We start from the raw sequence: 22,431 nt of genomic DNA, 5'->3' as shown, positions 1-22,431 counted from the left end.
TGAAATCACCTAAATATCATCACATATACGAAGTAAAGATAGGGTATTGAGGCCAGTACCTATGCATATTGGCAACTGACGTTTGGGGCACTTCAATTGTATTTATGTTATTGCTCGAACTGTACATTCTGTTTAACTATTTATGGACAGGAAAATTGTTTATTGATTAATTGCTTCATACTGTGACCATGTATTGCCACATTTACATTCCGAGACCAGGCGTCCATTATTTATAGAGTACTATTTGTGTAATTAGTCAACTATTTGCGTCCGAAATGTTCCTGCTAATATTCACCCTGTAAAGCGTACGAGTCTAGGCGTTGACATCGTACTTGTAAAAAACCTCAAACATTTTCCAGGATATTACCAGGCTAATTTTGTCACTTTTCCCACAAAACATTCTCAGACTGGTCTATAAAAAAACAGATCTGATGGCACCAACCTTTTAAACAACACATCCATAGCTTGGGACGTTATTGAGTTGACGAATAAATATTCTTAAGACTATGGTAAAGTGCACATGTATATATATACACATATACTAAATGATAACACAAGGGCTAATGAGAAACAATTATATTTGAAGAGATTGGTACTTCTACTAGATATAGATTACACAGGAGAATAGTTACTAGTTATGATATTACGTTAGAAGCTAGTAAAAGCTCGTGACCATGAATATTACATTAGAAAACACTTATTGTGAAATTCTATTAGCTCGGCCTATAAGTTGTATACATCAGGGACGTAATGAATATATTCAATTAACGGCGCTCAACAGAGCAGAAGACAAGTGAATATGCTTTCAGATCAGTGCGATATAACTATCACGTATATATATATATATATATATATATATATATATATATATATATATATAAATATATATATATATATATATATATATATATATATATATATATATATACACACACACACACACACACACACACACATATATATATATATATATATATATATATATATATATATATGTGTATATTTGTTTTCATTTTTCAGTAATTCTTGATGGGAAAATGTCTGTTTTTATGTCTGTCTGTCTGTCTGTCTGTCTGTCTGTCTGTCTGTCTGCGTATGTACTGAGGGACACATTGCTAACCATAAATGGAAAAGGGTTCTGATCATCTGTCAAAGAACACTACACATAAACGGGTCATATTATTGGCAGTATGTGGACTTGCTATTTGAAATAACAGGGACAGTGCATTTGCTGGTACACTCAAACTTTATAGGATGTTTTTATTTCAAGATAAATTCGTATACAGTGTGCATACATTATAGACGGGTCATTCACCTTTGAATAATCTTTGCATTTATGATCTGTTTGATCTCGTATTATTTATGCAGATTTTACTTCGTCGTATGGGAATCTTTTTTGTCCCATTATATTTTTTATGATTACTTCACCTTTCATTTCTAAAACCTTAGGCATTGGTAATTGAAGTATGGCACAATCCCACAAAAAACGGCCAACAGATATTTCATCGGTCGGTGCAAACGGCGAACAGCTAAATTTGCATACGCAATGAGATGCAATGGCATTCAAAAAAATATGCGCATGACAGATAAGGGTGTGAGAAGTTCAAGTGCATTATGAGCATCTATTATGATATACACATTTTGTTATGTTACATAAATCATTGCTGGGATTAAGACAATTACCTGGATGTAATATATGCATAAACAGAAATACATAATCAAGAGGTACGTGGGGTATGAATTAATTTCTCAGTTTAGTGGGTCGGATAAACAACAGGAAGAACACAATATCAAGTTAAACTTATCTTCAGATTTAGACTATAATCGATTAGATTTATTCATAGAACGAATGATGCAGCATATCAAAGGATTGACATATGTATTAGAAAACCGAATATCAGAATTGATACCTTACATAATTTACCCACGAGCACGGAGAGAGCAACCATACACAGAGTAAAATATAATTAGTGTGTCAGATATATTCAATCTAATGCCAGTCATCTAGCTAGCTAGGTAGCTAGCCAGCCAGACACTGGTCAATGACACATCCATTCAAGTCATTACGAGCTACTCAGCGAACGTATACACAAGAAGAAAGGATTCTGACATAATATCTAATAATTATATTGATTTTTGTGTCACAATTAATTAAGAAAATGACAGGTGCTACATTTAAAAGAAGAAACACGGTCTATTCAGTCTAAAATTATAAAATAAAAAGCTTTACATAATCGGTCATTTAGGTATTACATCATGCTCCACCAGTTACAGAAGATTAATTAATACACTATTCACTGTTATCAGAAGTAATAAATAATTAAAGAGAGTATTAAAAAACTATGCTTTAATATCCTAGCTTAGAATCGACATTTCATGGAATCAAAAGAATTTGATCCTGTCCAAGATTGAAGCTCCAGGACATTTAAATATTAATGAGCCGACTGTAAAACGTGCGCCACATGTAATATTCACGTAGAGCCGAGTCTGTTCGTCTTAACAAGATTGCAGCAGGTTAATCGAATGTTTCTCCAAAGGCTACACCTGGTGCAGTCTCTGGGATATCAATACCTGGTAGAGTCTCCGTTATGTCTACACCTGGTAGATCTCAACGGATGTCTACACCTGGTACAGTCCCATGAATGCCTGCACTTGGTAGAGTCCCATGATTGCCTACACTTGGTAGAGTCCCATGAATGTCTACACTTGGTAGAGTCCCATGAATGTCTACACTTGGTAGAGTCCAATGGATGTCTACACTTGGTAGAGTCCCATGAATGTCTACACTTGGTAGAGTCCCATGAATGTCTACACCTGGTACATTCCCAGGAATGTCTACACCTGGTAGATCTCAATGGATGTCTAAACTTCAATAGTAGAGTCCCATGAATGCCTACACTTGGTAGAGTCCCGTGAATGTCTACACCTGGTAGATTCCCAGGAATGTCTACACCTGGTAGTGTTAGTGGGATGTCTACAACTGGTAGAGTGACTGAGATGTCTAAAATGGTATAGTCTCCCGGATGTCTCCACCTGGCAGAATCTCTGGAATGTATATACCTGATAGAGTCACGGGATGTCTACACCTGGTAGATTCCCAGGGATGTCTACACCTGGAAGAGTGTCTGAGATGACCACACCTGGTAGTGTTCGGGATTTCTACACCTAGTCAATGTAAATCTTGAAAAGGAAACTAGTTAATACAGTGGTTTGTATTTTTCCAATGTATCTTGTTTAGGTATGTTTAAATAAAAGCTTTCTCGTTTATATATCATACTAAACATATAAGTGACTTGCATGATGTTAACACAAGCGGGAATGTTCAATAGTATGGTGAACTTACATTGTTAGCAGCAGGGGAAGGTCGGGCCGTATATGTCAAAGTAATAATATACTGGGTATAGTATAGACTACAATTTATTTATAACATAATAATCAATAATAATCAAGTAATCAAAGCAACACATTTGACCATTAATGCAGGCATTTTGATTGCATTTTTGAAGCTATGCAAGAGTTTTACTTTTAGTTACTAGAGTAACATTCCTTCGAGTGATATGCAATCTTTACACATTGCTTTAATTATAATTTGAAATTTAGAATGGATATAAATACTAAATGAATAACAAATACAATGTCTGGCTTTCTGTCTAAATTAGTGAAAAGTAATTAACCTGTATAGACCCAATATACAGACGGAATGTCATTTTGCAATCTGAAAGTCTACTTCGTTAAAAGATCAAAGATCAAAGAATATTTTTAAAAACTTCAGGGTTGTTCAGTCTACACAATAGCAGGGCAAAATCCTTTCCTGTGTCTTGTTTGGTCTTTACAAAAATTTACATAACAGGGAATTCATGAGACTAACCGATGATGAATCGATGTCAGCACTTGGTTAAAGTGATCACCTGTACGGAATTGTGTTCCATACATCTGATAGCATATCAGTAGAAGTGAAGGAAAGGCAAAGAGCGCCGAGGGGGATACATTCCGTATCCGTCTTACGCCAAGTTATCGGTCAATGGCCAATAGTGTGGTTTTGAACATCAATCGTGATCAGTGTCTACATGGTCGCCATTAGTCTGAGCAGGGCAATGTATATTAACTGTCTTCATCAATCAAGTTTTCTAAATCTTTTTGACAATGTTTTGACTGAACTTCAGGTTGAGATAATGAAACCTTCCGGCGTTCGGTATATTAGTGTCAAGTGTACTTTAAACTTTTGTTCAACAGTCAGTCAACGAAGAGATGGCGATTACATAAAGTCACAAGTTATTCAGCATTTTATACGCAGTTACGACTAAAAATATTACCGTCAATTTCATTTGTAGATAATGGAAAGACTTAAAATTACATGATGAGATAGGAATATGTTAGAGTGCTTATGTCAACAAAGAGGAATTGTCCTAACGTAAATATTGAACAACTGTTCGTAGACATCCTAAATTATATAATATGGCAAAAATAAACATTAGTTTTCTTATTGTTACATTAGTCTGGCCCTTTAATATTTGGAAAACACAAGCTTCATTGCAAACAATTACCACCATAATTTGTACATTTCACCTCTTGACCTCTACACCTAAATATACAGGAGACGGTCAATTACTTTGTTGTTTTTCAGTTCAGGATGATTCTTCGTAAAACTTGTTTCGTTAGATAGGTCCTATTATTCATCTACACCTCTACGTTTGAGATTTTCTTATAAACTCGTGATCAACTATGACCTATTTGTAACGTCAGTTTTGTCACAAAGGTATATTAAGGTAAGAGCAATGCAGTAATAGCTTAACGTGACTTGCTTTAGATCGTAATCAACTGAAGGAAATAGTGCATGTCTAATGGCAAGGTTGTATTCTGTTATTAGTCTCGTAAAGTAGTGAGCGATAACTAAAAATGGATTTATTTACTGCTAAATGATGATACTATCAACTAAAGCTCGCACAAACAACGATAGAACTGTAAAAGAAAGCAAGTACTTCATCCTTTTCAGTACATTTATTTTACCCATTATCACAAACGCTTATCATTCAACTGCTATCGTGTATCAACAAGTCTGATTTGTGAGGTACATTTTGCACTATTTTGGCCAAACTTCACGATGCTATAAAAAAACCTTCTAAATGACTACAACAGGTACAAGGTGGCGATGACAAAAATACGGTGTGTGTTTGGAAAAGGCAACGCATTTATCATTAACACACTATTCATGGTCCATGAAATGTGTTATAATATGGACAGATGCACAATGCAACCATCATACACAAAATGTCTGACAATATTACAACGTTAGTATTACCAATGATAGCAACATATCTATGAAACTTTGATAATTATGAACCAAATAGGTTGTAACAGTGAACAGTCCGTGTGACACTGGATACATTCTTGCAACATTCTATCAACATCGTTTGGGTGTACGAATAAGTCTATGAATGAAGTATTAAAATATTAATTCATTCAAACGACAAGTTAAAAATTCTGCCAAGGGAAACAAATAACACACCATTAGGTTTTGTCATTCTCAGAAGAGGGTGTGGCATGATGTTTAATGGTTAAACAAATACATTTGAAAATCGAATAATTAGGGATAAAGATGTCAGCACCTGTCGCACCGAGCCGTAGATACTCCCATGGCAGTCATAAACGACTCTTGGTCTTTAAAACTGTACTCAGTATCATTAATGCGCTAAGACTGCAAGGATGAACTGTCATCCATCACACAAAGAAATAGCTAATTTAGGACGTGCTGTGTAATCCGATGTCTGTATCAATTTTGTTTCACAGGACATTTTTAGACTCTAAATATTAAAACTTAATGTGGCAAGTGATGTTATATCTTTATTGGTGCTGTGTGATATGGAACTGTATTTTTATGAAGACAGGGCAAACTAATGGGTTAGTAGATTTTAAAAGAGAACTTACAATGTAGTTAAACATGTTTATCTTTTGTTGCCTTTGTACTGCTCCTATCTTTCAATGTTTTGTTTTGTTGTTAGCGTGTTTTCGTTTTAGTTGTACGTTATTCTTTGCTTTTCTACTAGCTTGAGGTAGTCTTAGTTTTAAAAGAAATGGTGCGTGTCTTTTCTTTTGCATCTTCACACCCCGATGTTCATTTCAAGGAAAGTGTTAAGCGATGATACTTACTTTGTCTAATGATTATGAAATAAGTAAATAAATAAATATGTACATGAATATAAATGAACAAAATACATTACTTGTGTTAAAGGACTGACTTAATCGTAGGTTCCCGTAGTAGCCACTTACTAGAATTTCAACTTTTATCAATGGCAGAACTAAGTAAGATTAAAAAATAAAATAAGTCAAAAACTTAACTATCGACGAAATGTCTACTAAACCAATAAAGCGAAAGAAAAAATAATTGCGTGTTCTCGATAACATGGCCTCAGAAAATAGGGTAGGTAGGTAAAGATTTTATTTCATTTCATTTGATCTTCTTATTTGTTTTTGTTTTAAAAAAATATTGCTTCGATCCGAAAATAAACAAAATTTCTGTTAGAATACTCCTGTGATAATTTGGTGATATGTGTGCAGATATCGCTTTGGAAAGAAAAAAGACGTGTATAAATGTCAAGAAGATAAAGAATTTCTTATTTTTTTCCATGAAAAAAATGTTTAGGTCGTAGGCTTAGACTAGGGTCGGTTGTGGGTTATCAGAAAACACCTCAGCCCACTATAGGAAACACGCACTTTTTTATTTGGCCCACGGACAACCTTCTTGTAAAAAGGAATGATGAACTCAGGTGTCAATGGACGTAACAACTATTGTCAAACCACGTTTAAGGATTACAAGGTATAAGGATTTTCACAATAGCAATTCTACAGATGTACTTCACAGCTTGCCATAAGCTCCTCTGTATGTAGAGCAGGATTTTAACGAAAAGGGGTATTTAGACCAATCAATCATGTGTTAAGATTTATCTTTAGCTAATAGTCTTGTAATGACAAGGGGTTAGAACCAAGCTTTACTAAAATCTGATAAGCATGTGTGATAAGCTTTAGAGGCATATCGATTGAGAAGGTTTCATGTAAGCGAAGGAACGATTGCAGTACTTAAAATAGTATTTACAATCCTGTGCAGTTTTGAGTAGATAGCAGAAGTCTAGTAAGTTGAATTTTTTGTAATTGAAATGTATCTGAATATGTCGATATTTTCCATTTGGCTTATATAGTGAAGAGAGAAATGCAATCAATATTGATATTTTCCTAGTTTCGTGGGAGGTCATGTACTTGTAACCCGGAAGTGAAAATGAATGAAATGAAAGATTGGCATATCTTTTTTGTCTTTTAGATAAATAGGATGTTAGAAATGGTGCTAAGGAAAACATCTGCGAACGACTTATTGTCAATCTTAACTATCCTAACGATTTCAAATAGCTTTGTTATAAACGTGAAGGAGAACTGAGTGGGACCAAGAAAAAGCAATTGTAACACATATAATAGCTCTAGATCTTTTTGATAATACAACCTGAGAGAGAGAGAGAGAGAGAGAGAGAGAGAGAGAGAGAGAGAGAGAGAGAGAGAGAGAGAGAGAGAGAGAGAGAGAGAGAGAGAGAGAGAGAGAGAGAGAGAGAGAGAGAGAGAGAGAGATAGACAAGCATACAGACAGGTACAGACAGAAACCTAGAGACACAGACAGGGAGACAGGTAGACATACAGACAGACAAAGATAGACTGACAGATACAGAGGGGGGGGGGGGCAGAGAGACAGTCAGGAGGAGGTGCCATTGGCACTTTACATTGTCGTTTAGAATGGATACACACGCCTACAGTCACTGCAATAGAAAGGTTGAAAGTATATGAACGATAACGTTGTCATATATTAGATCTTTTTCCCTACTTTTTACCTGATATCTTAAATGATACATATAGTATTTATTTGTCTTAAGGCCACCGGCCAATATGACACAATACATAATGCAATTTTAACAATATAGAAATATGAACAGGATAAACAAAAAAAGAAAGTAAACGTTCTATACACTCATTGAAACAATTTTACAGAAAATATTCTTTTCTCAAGTTAATGGCTTTAAACACAAATTTACCGAGATTTCGTAAAACTGTTTGTGACTCTGACCTCATTAATGTACAAAATTTATCTTCTGTAGGAAAAATATAGTAATACTGAGGTAAAAGATATCTCAAGTTCTGATACAGTGGACATACAAATATGACATGGTATTCATCCTCTATACCCTGTGTACAAATTTCACAGATTCTGTTATCAATGTCAACACCAGTATAAATACCCTCTTGAACTCTTAAACCGAGACATGAACATCTCAATCTGGCTAACGCATGTCTATACTTTAAATCTGTAATCTCCATCAAGTATTTCTCTGGCTCCAGCATACTTTTGAAATTACGATATGTTTTGAGTCTGTCTTTTGTGCATATTTCACTATACCATTCCTGTTTGTAAACATCAGTTACACGTTGTTTGAATTCCGAAATGAACGATGCCATGTCCCCTACACCTTGATGAAGCCAAACTATGCCAAAGCCATATGAGCAAAGGACATGTTTGATCTCTGTGGCCCATGATGAGTGACCATTTTCGTCATTTTTAAACATGAGCTTGTATGCATGCGCGGCTAGTCTGTCATCTGAGAGCCCAGTAAGGCGTAACCAATACTTAATGCATTTTGTAATTGAGTTAATAAACAAGGGATATCTTCCACACTCCCCAAGTACAGCTTCATTTGGAGTACTTTGGGTAACGCCTAAAAAATGTTTACAAAATTTTAAGTGTACCCTTTCTGTTATAACATATTGCTTATATCCCCAAATCTCAGTTCCGTACAATAATATTGGTGCAATAAGAGAATCAAACAGTTTAAAATAAACATCACGTTTGACGGTACCAACTTTTCGTTCGAACTTAAAAATTGAATACATTGCTTTCCGTGCCTGAGCGGCTAAATTACCTACAGCTTTTGTCCATGTGTTCCTACATGACAACAATAAACCAAGATATTTGTATGATGTTACAACATCAATGACCTTTCCATTCATTTTCCAAATTTCACTCCTTGCATTATGACCCCCTTTGCGGAATACTACAACCTTTGTTTTGTCCGTGTTTATCTGGAGTTTCCACTTGTTACAAAATTCAGCAAGTACGTGAATCAATCTTTGCAAACCAATGACAGAGTCTGCGAAGAGTATAATGTCGTCTGCATAAAGTAAGATAAATAAATCATACATTTCCTGTGTTAATTGTATACCCCTAACACCAACAGTTTTAATCATGCGATACAATTCATCAATGAAAAAGGAGAATAGCACAGGGCTTAAAACACTTCCTTGTCTTACACCAATGTTGCAATTAAAATAATCTGACACTCCCCCATCTAAACGCACACATGATTTGACATCACTATACATGGATTTGACTACGTTATACATTTTGCCAGAGAGGCCAATAGACTGAAGTTTAAAAAACAGACATTTGTGATTAACGGAATCAAACGCTTTTGCAAAGTCCACAAACAGGCAGTAAAATTTCCCTCTCCTTCTTCTGAGGTAGTTCTGAATCATAGCATGTAAAGAAAAGATATTGTCCATTGTTGAATACCCTTTACGGAATCCAGCTTGGGCGTTACAAATAGCATTAGTGTTTTCAGCCCATCTATATAACCTATCATTTAAAACACTGCAGAATATTTTCCCAAACACGTCTAATAAGGTTATTCCCCTATAATTATTGGGATCTGATTTGGAACCTTTTTTGTACAATGGGATAATAACACCACGTGACCATCCTTTAGGGAAATTACCTGTATCAAAAATATTGTTGAATAGATTATTCATAATGGGCAACAAGGTAGATACAGTACATTTGAAAAATTCTGACGGTATGCCGTCTGGACCAGGTGATTTGCCGTTTTTCAATCTTAATACCACTTTCATGATTTCCTCGTCAGTGATGCTTGAATTCAAAATATCTAAATACGTATCATCTGAATCCAAACCTACACTATTCTCTTCCTCAAAAGTTACACCAAATGACGTATTTTGAGGGTTGCTTAATTTTGTGAAATAGTCGACCCACTGTTTGCATGAAATTGACGGGTTATCACGTGATCCTTTCTGACTGTCTTTGATCATGGCCCACATACCATCACTACCTGAAACATGCTCCCATTGGTTTCTCAGTTTTGTCGATAATGTATCAGCATAGTTTCTTTTAAACTTCCTGCATGTATTTCTGAACAAGTTTCGACTACGTTTGTAGACGTGCAGAGATTCTTCTGTGCTATTTTTCCTAAATTCATACAATTTTTTTTTCACCTGATGTTTTTGCTGCTGACAAATACGGTTGAACCATGGGGGCTGTTGTTGGCGCGATCGCTTTTGTGTACCACTTGGACATTTCATGCAAGATCCCGCCATTTTGACAGCTTTAACAATACAATCGATCGCTTCATCATTATTGACACCAATATTTGCATTACACTCCTCTAAGAGGTTGGCCACATCACCTGTACCAAATTTATTTACAAAGGTATGCTCTTCTTTAGAATTCCATCTATACCTTGTGAACTCATTCATATTCATGTCTCCATCTGTGTGTCGATGTAATTTACACCTTAAAACACTTTCAATGGGAAAGTGATCCGATTCGTTTCTATCTCCAACTTTAAAATCCGCAATTGAATCAAATAAACAAGACGATACGACTATGAAATCTACAACACTTTTACCATTGTTGGCTGTACATGTAATGTGGCCTTCCCTGTCACCATTAAATCTACCATTTAATACATGCATTGAAAGTGTACAACACAAAGAAAGCAAACTTTTACCGAAATTGTTTGAAGTCTTATCTTTTGATTTGCGAGCCATACAAAACAGATCACCCTCGTAAATATGAGCTGGTATTGAGAGATAGCTTACGTCATCATATGTTATATAATCATTCTCCTCTGCAATCCTTGCATTGAGATCACCTAAAATGATATTGTCTACATGCTCGAAATGTGTATTCAATCGAATAAGCTCATTTTCTAAAATATTGATACCATCTTTTTCGTTTTCGTACACATGTGAACCTTCCGGTGGAACATAAACAGCTCCAAGTAAAATATCTTTAGTAGTGCCAAAATATTCTGCATTAAACAACAAAAATATCGCATCTGTCATGTTAGTGTCAATACGTTTAATACCATCAATTATACCCTTCCATATGGCTACAACTACACCCCCACTTGGTCTTCCCCTTGATCCTCGTTTTCTTTCCCTTACAGTTGAGAATATAACAAATTCGGGAAAATATGCACTAACATCTATGTCATGGGTAAGCCATGTTTCTTGTAAACAAAATATGTGAAAACTTGTACAATAGTGTATAAAACTTTGGTCCCATAAATGCCCCCTTAATCCCCTGACATTCCATGACATGAAATTTAGTTCTTTAACGTTACATGCGTTATGTGTATTTGTATTATGGCCTTGGCCTGACCCCTATCTATTAGTATTCTGTTGAACAACAGCTTCAATGCCTTCATCATACATGTATACATTTCTCCCGCCATTTTCATAACCAACCAGTTTCTTATAATTCACATATGACCTAATACCTTTCTCCTTCAGTTCTTTTCTTTTTTCGAACAACTTCTTCCTGATCTCTCTAGTACGTCTCGAATAGTCTTCGTCAATGTATATGTTCGTTCCTCTTAGTTCACTCCTCTTTGACAGAATGTTTTCTTTGTCCTTGTATTTACAACACATTGCAACTATTGGTCTATGTCCCTTTGGGCCAGTCGCAAGTCTATGCACCCTTTCAAATTCGACATTCCTTTCTATCTTCATCCTTTCACCCAGTAGTTGGTTTACCTTTCCTTCCGTCATTTCCCATGTCTCATTTGGTTCTTCTTCGATACCGCGAAAAATGATGTTGTTTCGCCTACTCCTGTCTTCCAGTTCATCTTTCTCTGCACTCAAGATGACAATTTCTGTACGCATACTTACGACCTCTTCTTCAATATTATCTAATTTATCCATCTTTGTCTTGTTTTCTTCTGCTGTGTGCTTTACTTCGTCGAGGGCTAATTCAAGATTTGACAGTTTTGTTTCAATTCCACCGATCTTCTCATTCATTTTCTTCATCTCTTTGGTTGTATTGTTTGTATTACTTTCAATTTCTTTCAATAGCACCATAAATCTGTCATCTCTGATCTCTAGTGTGCTGGCTTTAATTTCACCCGAGGCGGTCAAAGTTGCTTGTCTGGTGTTGGGTCCTGGGTTCAGTTCGATGTCACCACATTGTTGTAACTTTCTACTTACGTACGGCGACTCAACTCCTGACGATAAGTCTGATAGCATAGTTAATGGCAGAGAAGTTCCGTCGTTTGCCATATTCATGGGTTTTGTGACTGTCCATTTCGAATAATAGTCAAAAGTGTCACTTTGACAGGACTCACTTGGTAGGAATGACAGGTTGCCGCTAGCGTCAAGCCACTTGTGAAGGCTTTCGGTGGCAATTATGACACCCTTGGAACAAAGCATTACGCAACCGATGACAACCATACAACAAACACACCTGTACAGCAGAGCGTTGAATGTGGTCCACTCTGAATATGGCGTGTACTGTGGAACTGTGATGCCTTTCCAACTTTTTGGTTGAACAAATAGCCCAATGACAGCTCTCCACTGTCCAATTTCATTCCCCATGATGATCACTGTACCTTTACAAAAGTCACTGATATGTTTTGTGTGCAAACACGACTCAATATACTTCAAGAGAAAACTTTTTAGCAAGAGCTGTCAACATGACATGTTGCCCGTGATCACCAACACTTTGGCAAATGATGATATCTTAATTCCCATTACATGAAATATTGACGTAATTTTAGATTAAAATTAATGATTTATAATCGATGACTCTACAGTACATAAGAGAACCCCTGAAGACGTACGATAAAGTGACGTCATATTATGAGTATACGATATTGAGAGTTACCATTACTGAAGCCTTTAATTATTAACATTGAAATGAGACATAGATACATGTACTTCTTGTGTATTAAACGACTATGTAGACTACGGACATAATTTTTTTTCCGAAGCTCAATTAGTATATAGCTTCATGTACAACAATTAGGAGCAAAGAAAGAATGGCATAACAAATGATCACTGAATGTCGCATTGAAATGAACCATATTAATGAGTGTAAAAGACAACTGCGTCCTGGTTTTTACACGTCACCCATACCAACACACACACACACACACACACAGCCACTCCCATAGATATCAGTTATGTATCAGTTTACTTGATGACGCCTTAGAAAGCAATAAATCGTCTACCATAATGTAGGCAATCAGACAATCTAGATCAGATATCAAATATGTTGCAAAACACGATAAAGATAATGAAGTTTTGAGTGTATAACACACATTTGTTATCAATATTAATATTACATATCCCAATGTAGAATGTTTTTTGAAAAATGATTCTGTTCTAAAACGATGCCGTTATTGATTAGAATGTTTGGTGTTGCCGTGGCATTACAAAATGGTGCAAAACTAGAGTAGTCTAAAGACTAATGCGGATGATGTCGATGTTGAAAAAAACACGGCTTATATCGTCACTGAAATAAGCAATGTTTATAATCATTTTGCGAAAAACTCGTTACTTGATCCACAATTGTGCTGTTCACAATATACTCAGCAGTACATACATAATTCGTAAATTCTGGATGTGTTTTGCTTCTAAACATTCGTTCTACAGAGTCAACAGGCCGTGTCCAGGAGAACGTCATAAAGAGTACGATTTTCATATATTTTGTTTAACGCTGGTATAGGTTATTAGAATAGTAATTATTGAAAAGTTATATAAAGAATGTTTCCTTGAGTGCGAAAAATGTTGAAGTTAACTTTCCTACTCCTACTCCTAATATAAATTCAATGATCACTAAATTCATTTTCAAATCAAATATTTTATTTCATAGATTAGTCGTGCATGCAATTATTTACGTTTAATAAGATTTTTCATTATATAAATAACCCATGTAATAGTAACCTGCTAAATAAACATCGGCTATGAATGTAAAATCTTGAATCATTAAGTTTTGCATATTCATATTCATTATATATACACAGCAGCAGACAAATTATTCACTTCTTATCTACACTCGCTCTTGATTATCCGTTGCATATGTTATTTGAATAGTAATGATTGACAGATTCTGTGAAGCATGTTTCCTTGCAAATAAATTGAAATTGACTGTACTTGTAACTCAGCTACATGTACCTATTGAGAAATTATTAATCATATATAAGCATAGCTACATACATACATACATACATACATACATACATACATACATACATACATACATACATACATACATAGTACATACATACATACATACATACATACATACATACATACATACATAGTACATACATACATACATACATACATACATACATACATACATACATAGTACATACATACATACATACATACATACATACATACATAGTACATACATACATACATACATACATACATACATACATACATACATAGTACATACATACATACACATACATACATAGTACATACATACATACATACATACATACATACATACACACACACACATACATACATACATACATACATACATACATACATACATACATACATACATAGTACATAAATTCATGAACCATACACGTAAGTGCTGATACCTAATTACTTTTCTTCTCATTATATAAATTGCCTACGTATTTTAATCCTCCAAAATTAAAGGTTAATGGCGTTCTCTAAAAGCATGATTGCCTAATATATAACCAATATCTTTCCATTATCCAAGCTTTCTGATGAATTGTATGTTTCGATGTTTAATTACCTATTTTTCACCTATCAGTATTGGTGCAACAAAACACAATTTGTAATAGAAACATCAAACTATCTGAGAGATATGATGAATATTTGTGATTTTAGTCGCTATGTACTGCCCTTCTCCTCTCATGTATATACAATTATTATTACAATTCTTCTCTCTAAATCTGACAACGAGCAATTATTCCCACTGAAACACTTTCAACTGAAATCTGACAATAAAATATATGCAATATACTTAAATTCAAATACGGTACTTGTCGTTGCTATTTGTATGAATAATATGATGTATGGTAATATTGTCATTGTTCTATGTATAGTAGGATTCTATAAAAGCAATCCGGGCGAATTGTTTGTTTGAATAATGTGAAATATCATCTCTTAAATTACATTGGCAATTTACAATTTAGATTAATCTGGCATTTACATAACGATTATGACATTGGATGATAAATTTAATTTTCGTCTTAATCGGTCTTTCCAGAAGAAAATTATTCAAGGCTACTTCTCTGGATAAGATAAGCGAGGACACGCAAGGCGTATGTTATAAGTTATCGTCGTATCGATCGGTAGACGACAGGTGACCTGAGTCTGGTGACATTTTGAATCAGGTGGCAGGTGATAAGAAGATACACCTCTTTATGATAATAAATGTACGCTTATCACTTCTCATAGCTAATATATATTATTAAATGTCTATACGGAAGAGTCCAGTCGTGATTCTGATTAATACAGTACTAGTTCCACTATCATGCGATGTTTCAGTCTTTTTATTCGCAAACCAATAACGACATCACAAATAATTAAAATAAATAAATAAATCAAAATTACTTTACCAATGTAGTGTATAGTTGACGTATGGTAATGATGTAACTGTTGTATGTGTATCCATAACGTATGGTAATGAAGTCACTGTTCTATATGTATCTATGACGTGTGGTAATGTCGTCACTGTTATGTGTGTATGTGTATGTGTATGTGTATGTGTATGTGTATGTGTATGTGTATCAATGACATATGGTAATGACGTCACCAAATGTGTGTGTGTATCTATGATGTGTGATAATGTCGTCACTGTTGTATGTGTATGTGTATCAATGACATATGGTAATGACGTCACCAAATGTGTGTGTGTATCTATGATGTATGACAATGTCGTCACTGTTGTATGTGCACCTATGGTGAATGATAATCCACATTGGTATTAGACTGAAATCGTTATAGTTTGATGAACATTGACAAACAAGAGTGTATGTATAGAATTTCTAACTGACTAGATTTGACGCTCGAACTGTAAATAGCATCAAACATTCTAAGTAGTATCTTCCATTGCGGTAAAAGGAGGTCTTATGCAATACATTATTGCAATCGCGAAAACGTATCTGATTAACGGCTTGGTATGTAGATCACGTACCTAGCTTTCTATCTTCACTATTATTGTGTTATATATCATCAGGTAATACACTAATAAATTCATACTTATTTACAATGTAGCATATGAGTTATATTCTTCATCCATACAATTTGGGTGTGATTTACCTTCGAAAACATGGAACCTGAATGCATTATTGAGTTCTGCGACACTAAAGTGTTGCATTAATAGAATTACATATAAATCATATATATATATATATATATATATATATATATATATATATATATATATATATATATATATATATATATATATATATATATATATATATATCTCGAGATTTGTCTGCCTGCCTGCCTGCTTGTCTATCTACCTGCCTGCCTGCCTGCCTGCCTGTCTGTCTGTGTGTCTGTGTGTCTGTGTGTCTGTCTGCCTGTCAGCCAGCCTACATATATGTATGTATGTATGTATGTATGTATGTATGTATGTATGTATGTATGTATGTATGTATGTATGTATGTATGTATGTAACTCACTCTCATCTCTACTAACTATGATATATCATATAGTCAAAAGTTACAATCATAAAACGTGAACAATTTCGATAAGTAGAAGTGGGTATTACAACAAGAAGGATGTCGTCCTTGATATTGATTTACGATTCATTTAGACAATTTCCTTTCTCCTTCAGACTACATGAATCAGCACATTGATTGTGATATATTGTGTAGATAGAGTCTGCACTATAATAGTGAAGTTGTACTTTATAACAAACACTAATTGCGGCGACACACCATAAAGTTTAACTGGTTACCTATATGTATTAGTTATTTTAGACTCTATTCAACCAGGTTAGTAAAAGTCTCTGTTCAGCCAGTTTAATGAATTCGCAACACGTGCTTAATATTTTCCTTAGAAATAATGTGTCTTCTGTACTTCATATCTATGTTGTGTAATCATAACTTTGTTTCTTAGCAACGTTATTATTCCCATACACTTCTTAAACTACTCTTATACACCAACAACACGTTTTGTAGACACTGCCATATGTCGACGTGACCTTTGAACTGAGCAATGCTACTCGATGTCATGGTATTCGTTTCCATCGTGTATGATAATGTTGCAGGTATGTTATACAGTGTGGTGGCTGCATTTATATTTGACAATCATTTACCCGACAGTCAATGAAAAGTATTCATAGCTTTCAAAATAATCAAGAGCAATGTGTAATCCGTGCTCAACGTGACAGAAAGGAAGAGCAATATTAAAAAAGCCGTTCAAATTTCCTACTAAATTTGAAGACAAATTGTCTGTCCTATGGACAGATAGCAGTGAGTTCTAAACAGAAGCATAGTTCTGTTGTCGTGTTAAAAATATTAATTTAATTTGTTAGAATATTCAGGAGTACATCATTATGCGATTAAAATGCTAATGCCGTAAAAATATTACTTGGTTGAAGATATCAAAAGCAAAAACAACTACACAACAGCAACAGCAGCAGCAGCAGCAGCAGCAACAACAACAACAACAACAACAACAACAACAACAGTAACACCATTAAAAATGCACAATCATCATAAAAAACAACAACTACATAAACATCATCATCATCATCATCATCATCATCATCATCATCATCATCATCATCATCATCGTATAAGAAAATAAACAAAACAAAAAACATTGAGAAACTATGAAACACCCTGCAACAACCCTCACACTCGACTGGATATGTGTTGTACTGGATATGGGTTGACTTGCTAAGGGGTCTACATACTTTGCATGTGGTCTCTCTGGTATAGGAACTGCTGGATATTGTGTCTACTAGAAATGGGATATGTTAGATACGGGGACTACTAGATATGGATTGGCAATAGGGTCTATTGGATATGTGGTCTACACTGGATATCTGGTTTACTTTATATGGGATCCACGGAATATAGGATATATTCGGTCTAATTGATATGGGATCTATTCTATGGATATTTAGGTCTGCTGGATATGGGGTCTAGTAGGTACTACACAGTGCTGTTGTTGATAGTGTTGAACACACACATCTTCACATACTTCATTGAAGAAATACGATTACTCACCATGAACATTTGGTCTAATTCTTTGATCATGGTTCTTGATTAATGACTCAAGTAACTTGGAATGATTGACTCTCTCATCTTCTTCAATATTCTTTAGACGACTACAAAAGAAAGATAATAAAACTATCAAGATTTAAACAATGACGTAACCTCTTTGGAAAGCTATACTTTGCGTTTGAAAATACCATAAAGTATTCTCCAACCGTAACACAATTGCATTTTTTTTATAGTTATTGTTCATCCAAACATTGTAAATGGCATGACTACATAATTGCTATGTTCGACAGTATAGTTTAGTTTTAGCCCCCGTTTGGGATGGGCCTGAGGTGGATGGCTCTATTGCAATGGGTTACGTCCGTGCATCTGTGCCTTTGTACACATCCATATCCCAGCCATACAATGGACGATTTCTTTCTAACCTGGCACAAAGATGACACGCCGTGTGGGGCATATGCATACAACTTTCTTTTTGTGTCATTCTCAGTTTTGATCGACTGTCGGGCACATTTGTAGTTAAAAACCTTGATTTACTACATAACTAAGAAATATAATGCTTAGAGACTCTATTCTGTTTAACCTCATACTGTCAGGTACACCTTTTTTTAAGAACGTGACCTTTAACTTTGATCTTGACCTTCAGGGTCAATTATCAAAATAAAGCTACTCCTTGCGTATTGCAGTAACCTTGTTGCATTTACGTGTAGCAAATTACTTTTTATATTTTGTTTAATGGTAATACAGAATTCGAGAAACGAGAAACAAACACATGCATTACATTCATATAACCGTTTACTGATTAGTAAATAATCACTACACATGCAATCTTGTTTTTTTTTCATATAACTAAAAGCTCAGAAGAACAAGACTTAGTTTAAGATATAGTATCAGTACCGATATTATCAGATATGACCTTTCTACTTTTTACCTTGGCATTGACCTTTAGCTTCCAAGTCAAAATTTATTTAAAGTAATTAATTTCGTCCTTAATCAGTTAACTAGAAATGAAATATTGTGAACTTTGCGTAGACTTGTTATTTCTGTACTTATTCTCATACTATGCGATATGTCATTTAAACAGCTGAAGAACCAAGAAAATCAATGTCAAACAAATAAGTTGAAAAAACGTCTTTTTGAAAATGAATTGCTGAATGAAATATACCGAAATAAGATATTTCAACAGTAGACTGTAGACTGTGTATGATTATTAATACCATAATATTATATATATATATATATATATATATATATATATATATATATATATATATATATATATATATACGAATGAGTGGTATTGTGATGCATTTGTTGCATTTCTATGGAACCATTTTCACCTTAACTATATCATACCTATCGAGTGTCAGTCAGTAGTCAATTATATAGCAATGCCCATTAACCATTAGCTACTATTTATATACGAAAGTATCATATTACCATAATGATTTTTATTATGGAAGAACAGCTCTGTCCCTGTCTGTTCTAGGATCTATTATCACAAGTCTTTAAAGTAACCATTAAGCCAAATATGATGTATTCTGAGACTGACATTACAGGGTAGGACAAGACATGACCACTAAGGGTTGTTGTTTTACTATAGTCAAGAATATATTTTAATTGTTGTTTTTATATTGGTGGTGCTGTCGCTACTCCGTTTGTTCTTTAGGCTCTCCATTTTTCTGTCTGTCTGTCTGTCTGTCTGTCTGTCTGTCTGTCTGTCTGTCTGTCTGTCTGTCTGTCTGTCTGTCTGTCTGTCTGTCTGTCTGTCCGTCCGTCCGTCCGTCCGTCCGTCCGTCCGTCCGTCCGTCCGTCCGTCCGTCCGTCCGTCCGTCCGTCCGTCCGTCCGTCTGTCTGTCTGTCTGTCTGTCTGCCTGTCTGTCTTTTCTTGTGCTTGATCATATTAGTTTTAATCGGTTCATTGCACACACTAACATAACTAGCAACACGCTAGGGATAGGTGTAATGCATAGTGGTAATTATGGGCTCTGTAAATAATTGATTGTTAAGCCGTGCGACTGAACGAACATAGTAAGAAGAAATCCGGTAATCCATACCTGGTAAATGTATAGATGTGCACTTATAATAAATAGGATTAGGATTTATTTACATTCTTAGGTTCATTAATATTTCAACTTGGTATAATATTATACAAATGTTGAATATATCTTTTAAACATTAGAGAATGAAAGTATTGTGTAAAATACGTAAGAAATTTGCCGGCCACTACCACAATTACGAAACAGAATTAGATCAAATGTACTTATGAGCAATAATCATTTAGCAAAACACAGTTAAGCTGCTACTTTTTTATTAATATACGCGATGTTTGATAACAAACGAAATATACACAGTACATGATAATATATGTACCATAGGTTACAATATATCGATATAACAGTGTGCACGATGCACATGTACTTGTAAACAGAGTGTGTTATACGCTATGCACTTGGGGTTTAATACTTAAAGTTAAGTTTTTGATCTGGTTTCAGCAACGCGTACCACGTCTCCTCATATTTTACCCTGTTTATCAGGTATAGTATATCATCAACGACTACTAATTTATGTGTTTCCTCAACAGCAGTTAACCTGTAATTAACTTTAACATGTATCTTTCCCATGATAGAGTAGAGGATGACACTCAAAAGGCGAACTATAGTTGTAACGTAGCTAGATTAACAACAGCAAGAACTGGCTGCAGGTTGTACATTTTACTTCATGCTTCAGTGAACCGCATGGTCCATTAGGTACAAACTACTGACTTTTTGTATTCGCCTTATTGCTTAGTGACGTTACATGAGTGATATTACGTAAAACTCGGTATGTCATGTACTAAGCCAAGCGACAAGAACTTGAGAGGGAGGTTTCCTTTCGCGTGAAAATCAATCAACGGTTCAATACTTCATGATACAAATTTGCGTGTTTAAATCTTAAAGGCCTATGTTTCAATCCTAGGTCATAGCATAAATTATATCTTAGTAAGGATTACACTAGATCAGGCTGTTGTTCTGGACCAGCCTTTCGTGTACTCTGCCAAACAACGGGTTTTTCACACAATTTTGATTTTAATCTGAAGTGTACCTTTGAGGTGACTGAAAACGGATGGCAACACAAACAAACAAACACATACACAAACAAACAGAAACAAATAATAAATGAATGAATGAATAAATAAATAAATAAATAAATAAATAAATAAATAAATAAATAATAAATAAATATATAAATAAACAGACAAAAAACAACAGACACATGATAAAACAATGCTACGAATATTTGTTTAAGTACCTACATCGATTAAATGGGATTAATATCTTTATATTGATTTCTAAGAGACTTTGCGAAGGAATATCTATAACATTAAAAAAATATATAGACTGCCATCTGGTGCTCTATCAACATGAATATCGTGACCGGGTAGACAAATGGTTGTTGATTACCTAGATTACTTTCACCATGGATGAATAACAAAACATTTTGTATTTGTGAAAACGTGCTACACAGCTGGAATTTGAACTTGACTGAAGTACGTTACTAACGTTACGTTAGTAGCTTTAGTTATAAATTACGTTACTTTATTATCATGTTTTTACAAACTCATCACTTCACAATTCTTATTTCATTATAATTCAGTGTAGCTTGTGTTTTTAATAAAGTTCGATAATGAACATCCCCCCCAAGTACGTTACTAAACATAAAGATATAAATACTTGTAGTGATAATCTATTTATCCTCTCCAGAAGAAAGTTGGTATATTGTTAAAAACTTTATGGATCGTGCAGAAACTCTTAGTATTGCAAAATGCTGCAAGAGATAGTTAACTCAAGAGATATCACTGCTTACACTCATTCATGCTTCAATACACTAGTAATACCCTGGTAATGCGTATAGAGACTAAAACAAAACTAAAACTCTCCTTGTTGTTTATACGGGAGTCTTTCTCGTGAGTAGATGTGTCATCTGTTCAAAAAATCAAACTGTGACGATTTTTGTTACTTTAGGACTGATCCAGGAACTGACGATATACTTGTACGCCACATAAAAACAATGTTTAATTTGCGTTTGTATCCAAACGTGCTCCTGAGT

The 22,431-nt window shown here is 34.6% G+C and overlaps 1 protein-coding gene across 1 annotated transcript in view; it reads right to left on the bottom strand.

The window, feature by feature from the left end:
- LOC144444507 (glycine receptor subunit alpha-4-like) overlaps positions 1 to 22,431 on the bottom strand; it is a 67,078-nt gene that overhangs the window by 31,169 nt on the left and 13,478 nt on the right. The window contains exon 3 of the mRNA XM_078133943.1: positions 18,349 to 18,449. Within this exon, the coding sequence (XP_077990069.1) occupies positions 18,349 to 18,449 (101 nt within the window). The remainder of the gene's footprint in view (positions 1 to 18,348; positions 18,450 to 22,431) is intronic.

Source organism: Glandiceps talaboti, chromosome 13, assembly GCF_964340395.1.
Source record: "Glandiceps talaboti chromosome 13, keGlaTala1.1, whole genome shotgun sequence".
Taxonomy (NCBI): domain Eukaryota; kingdom Metazoa; phylum Hemichordata; class Enteropneusta; family Spengelidae; genus Glandiceps; species Glandiceps talaboti.
The sequence above is the reverse complement of the archived record's forward strand: the minus strand, read 5'-3'. Positions and strand labels throughout refer to the sequence as shown.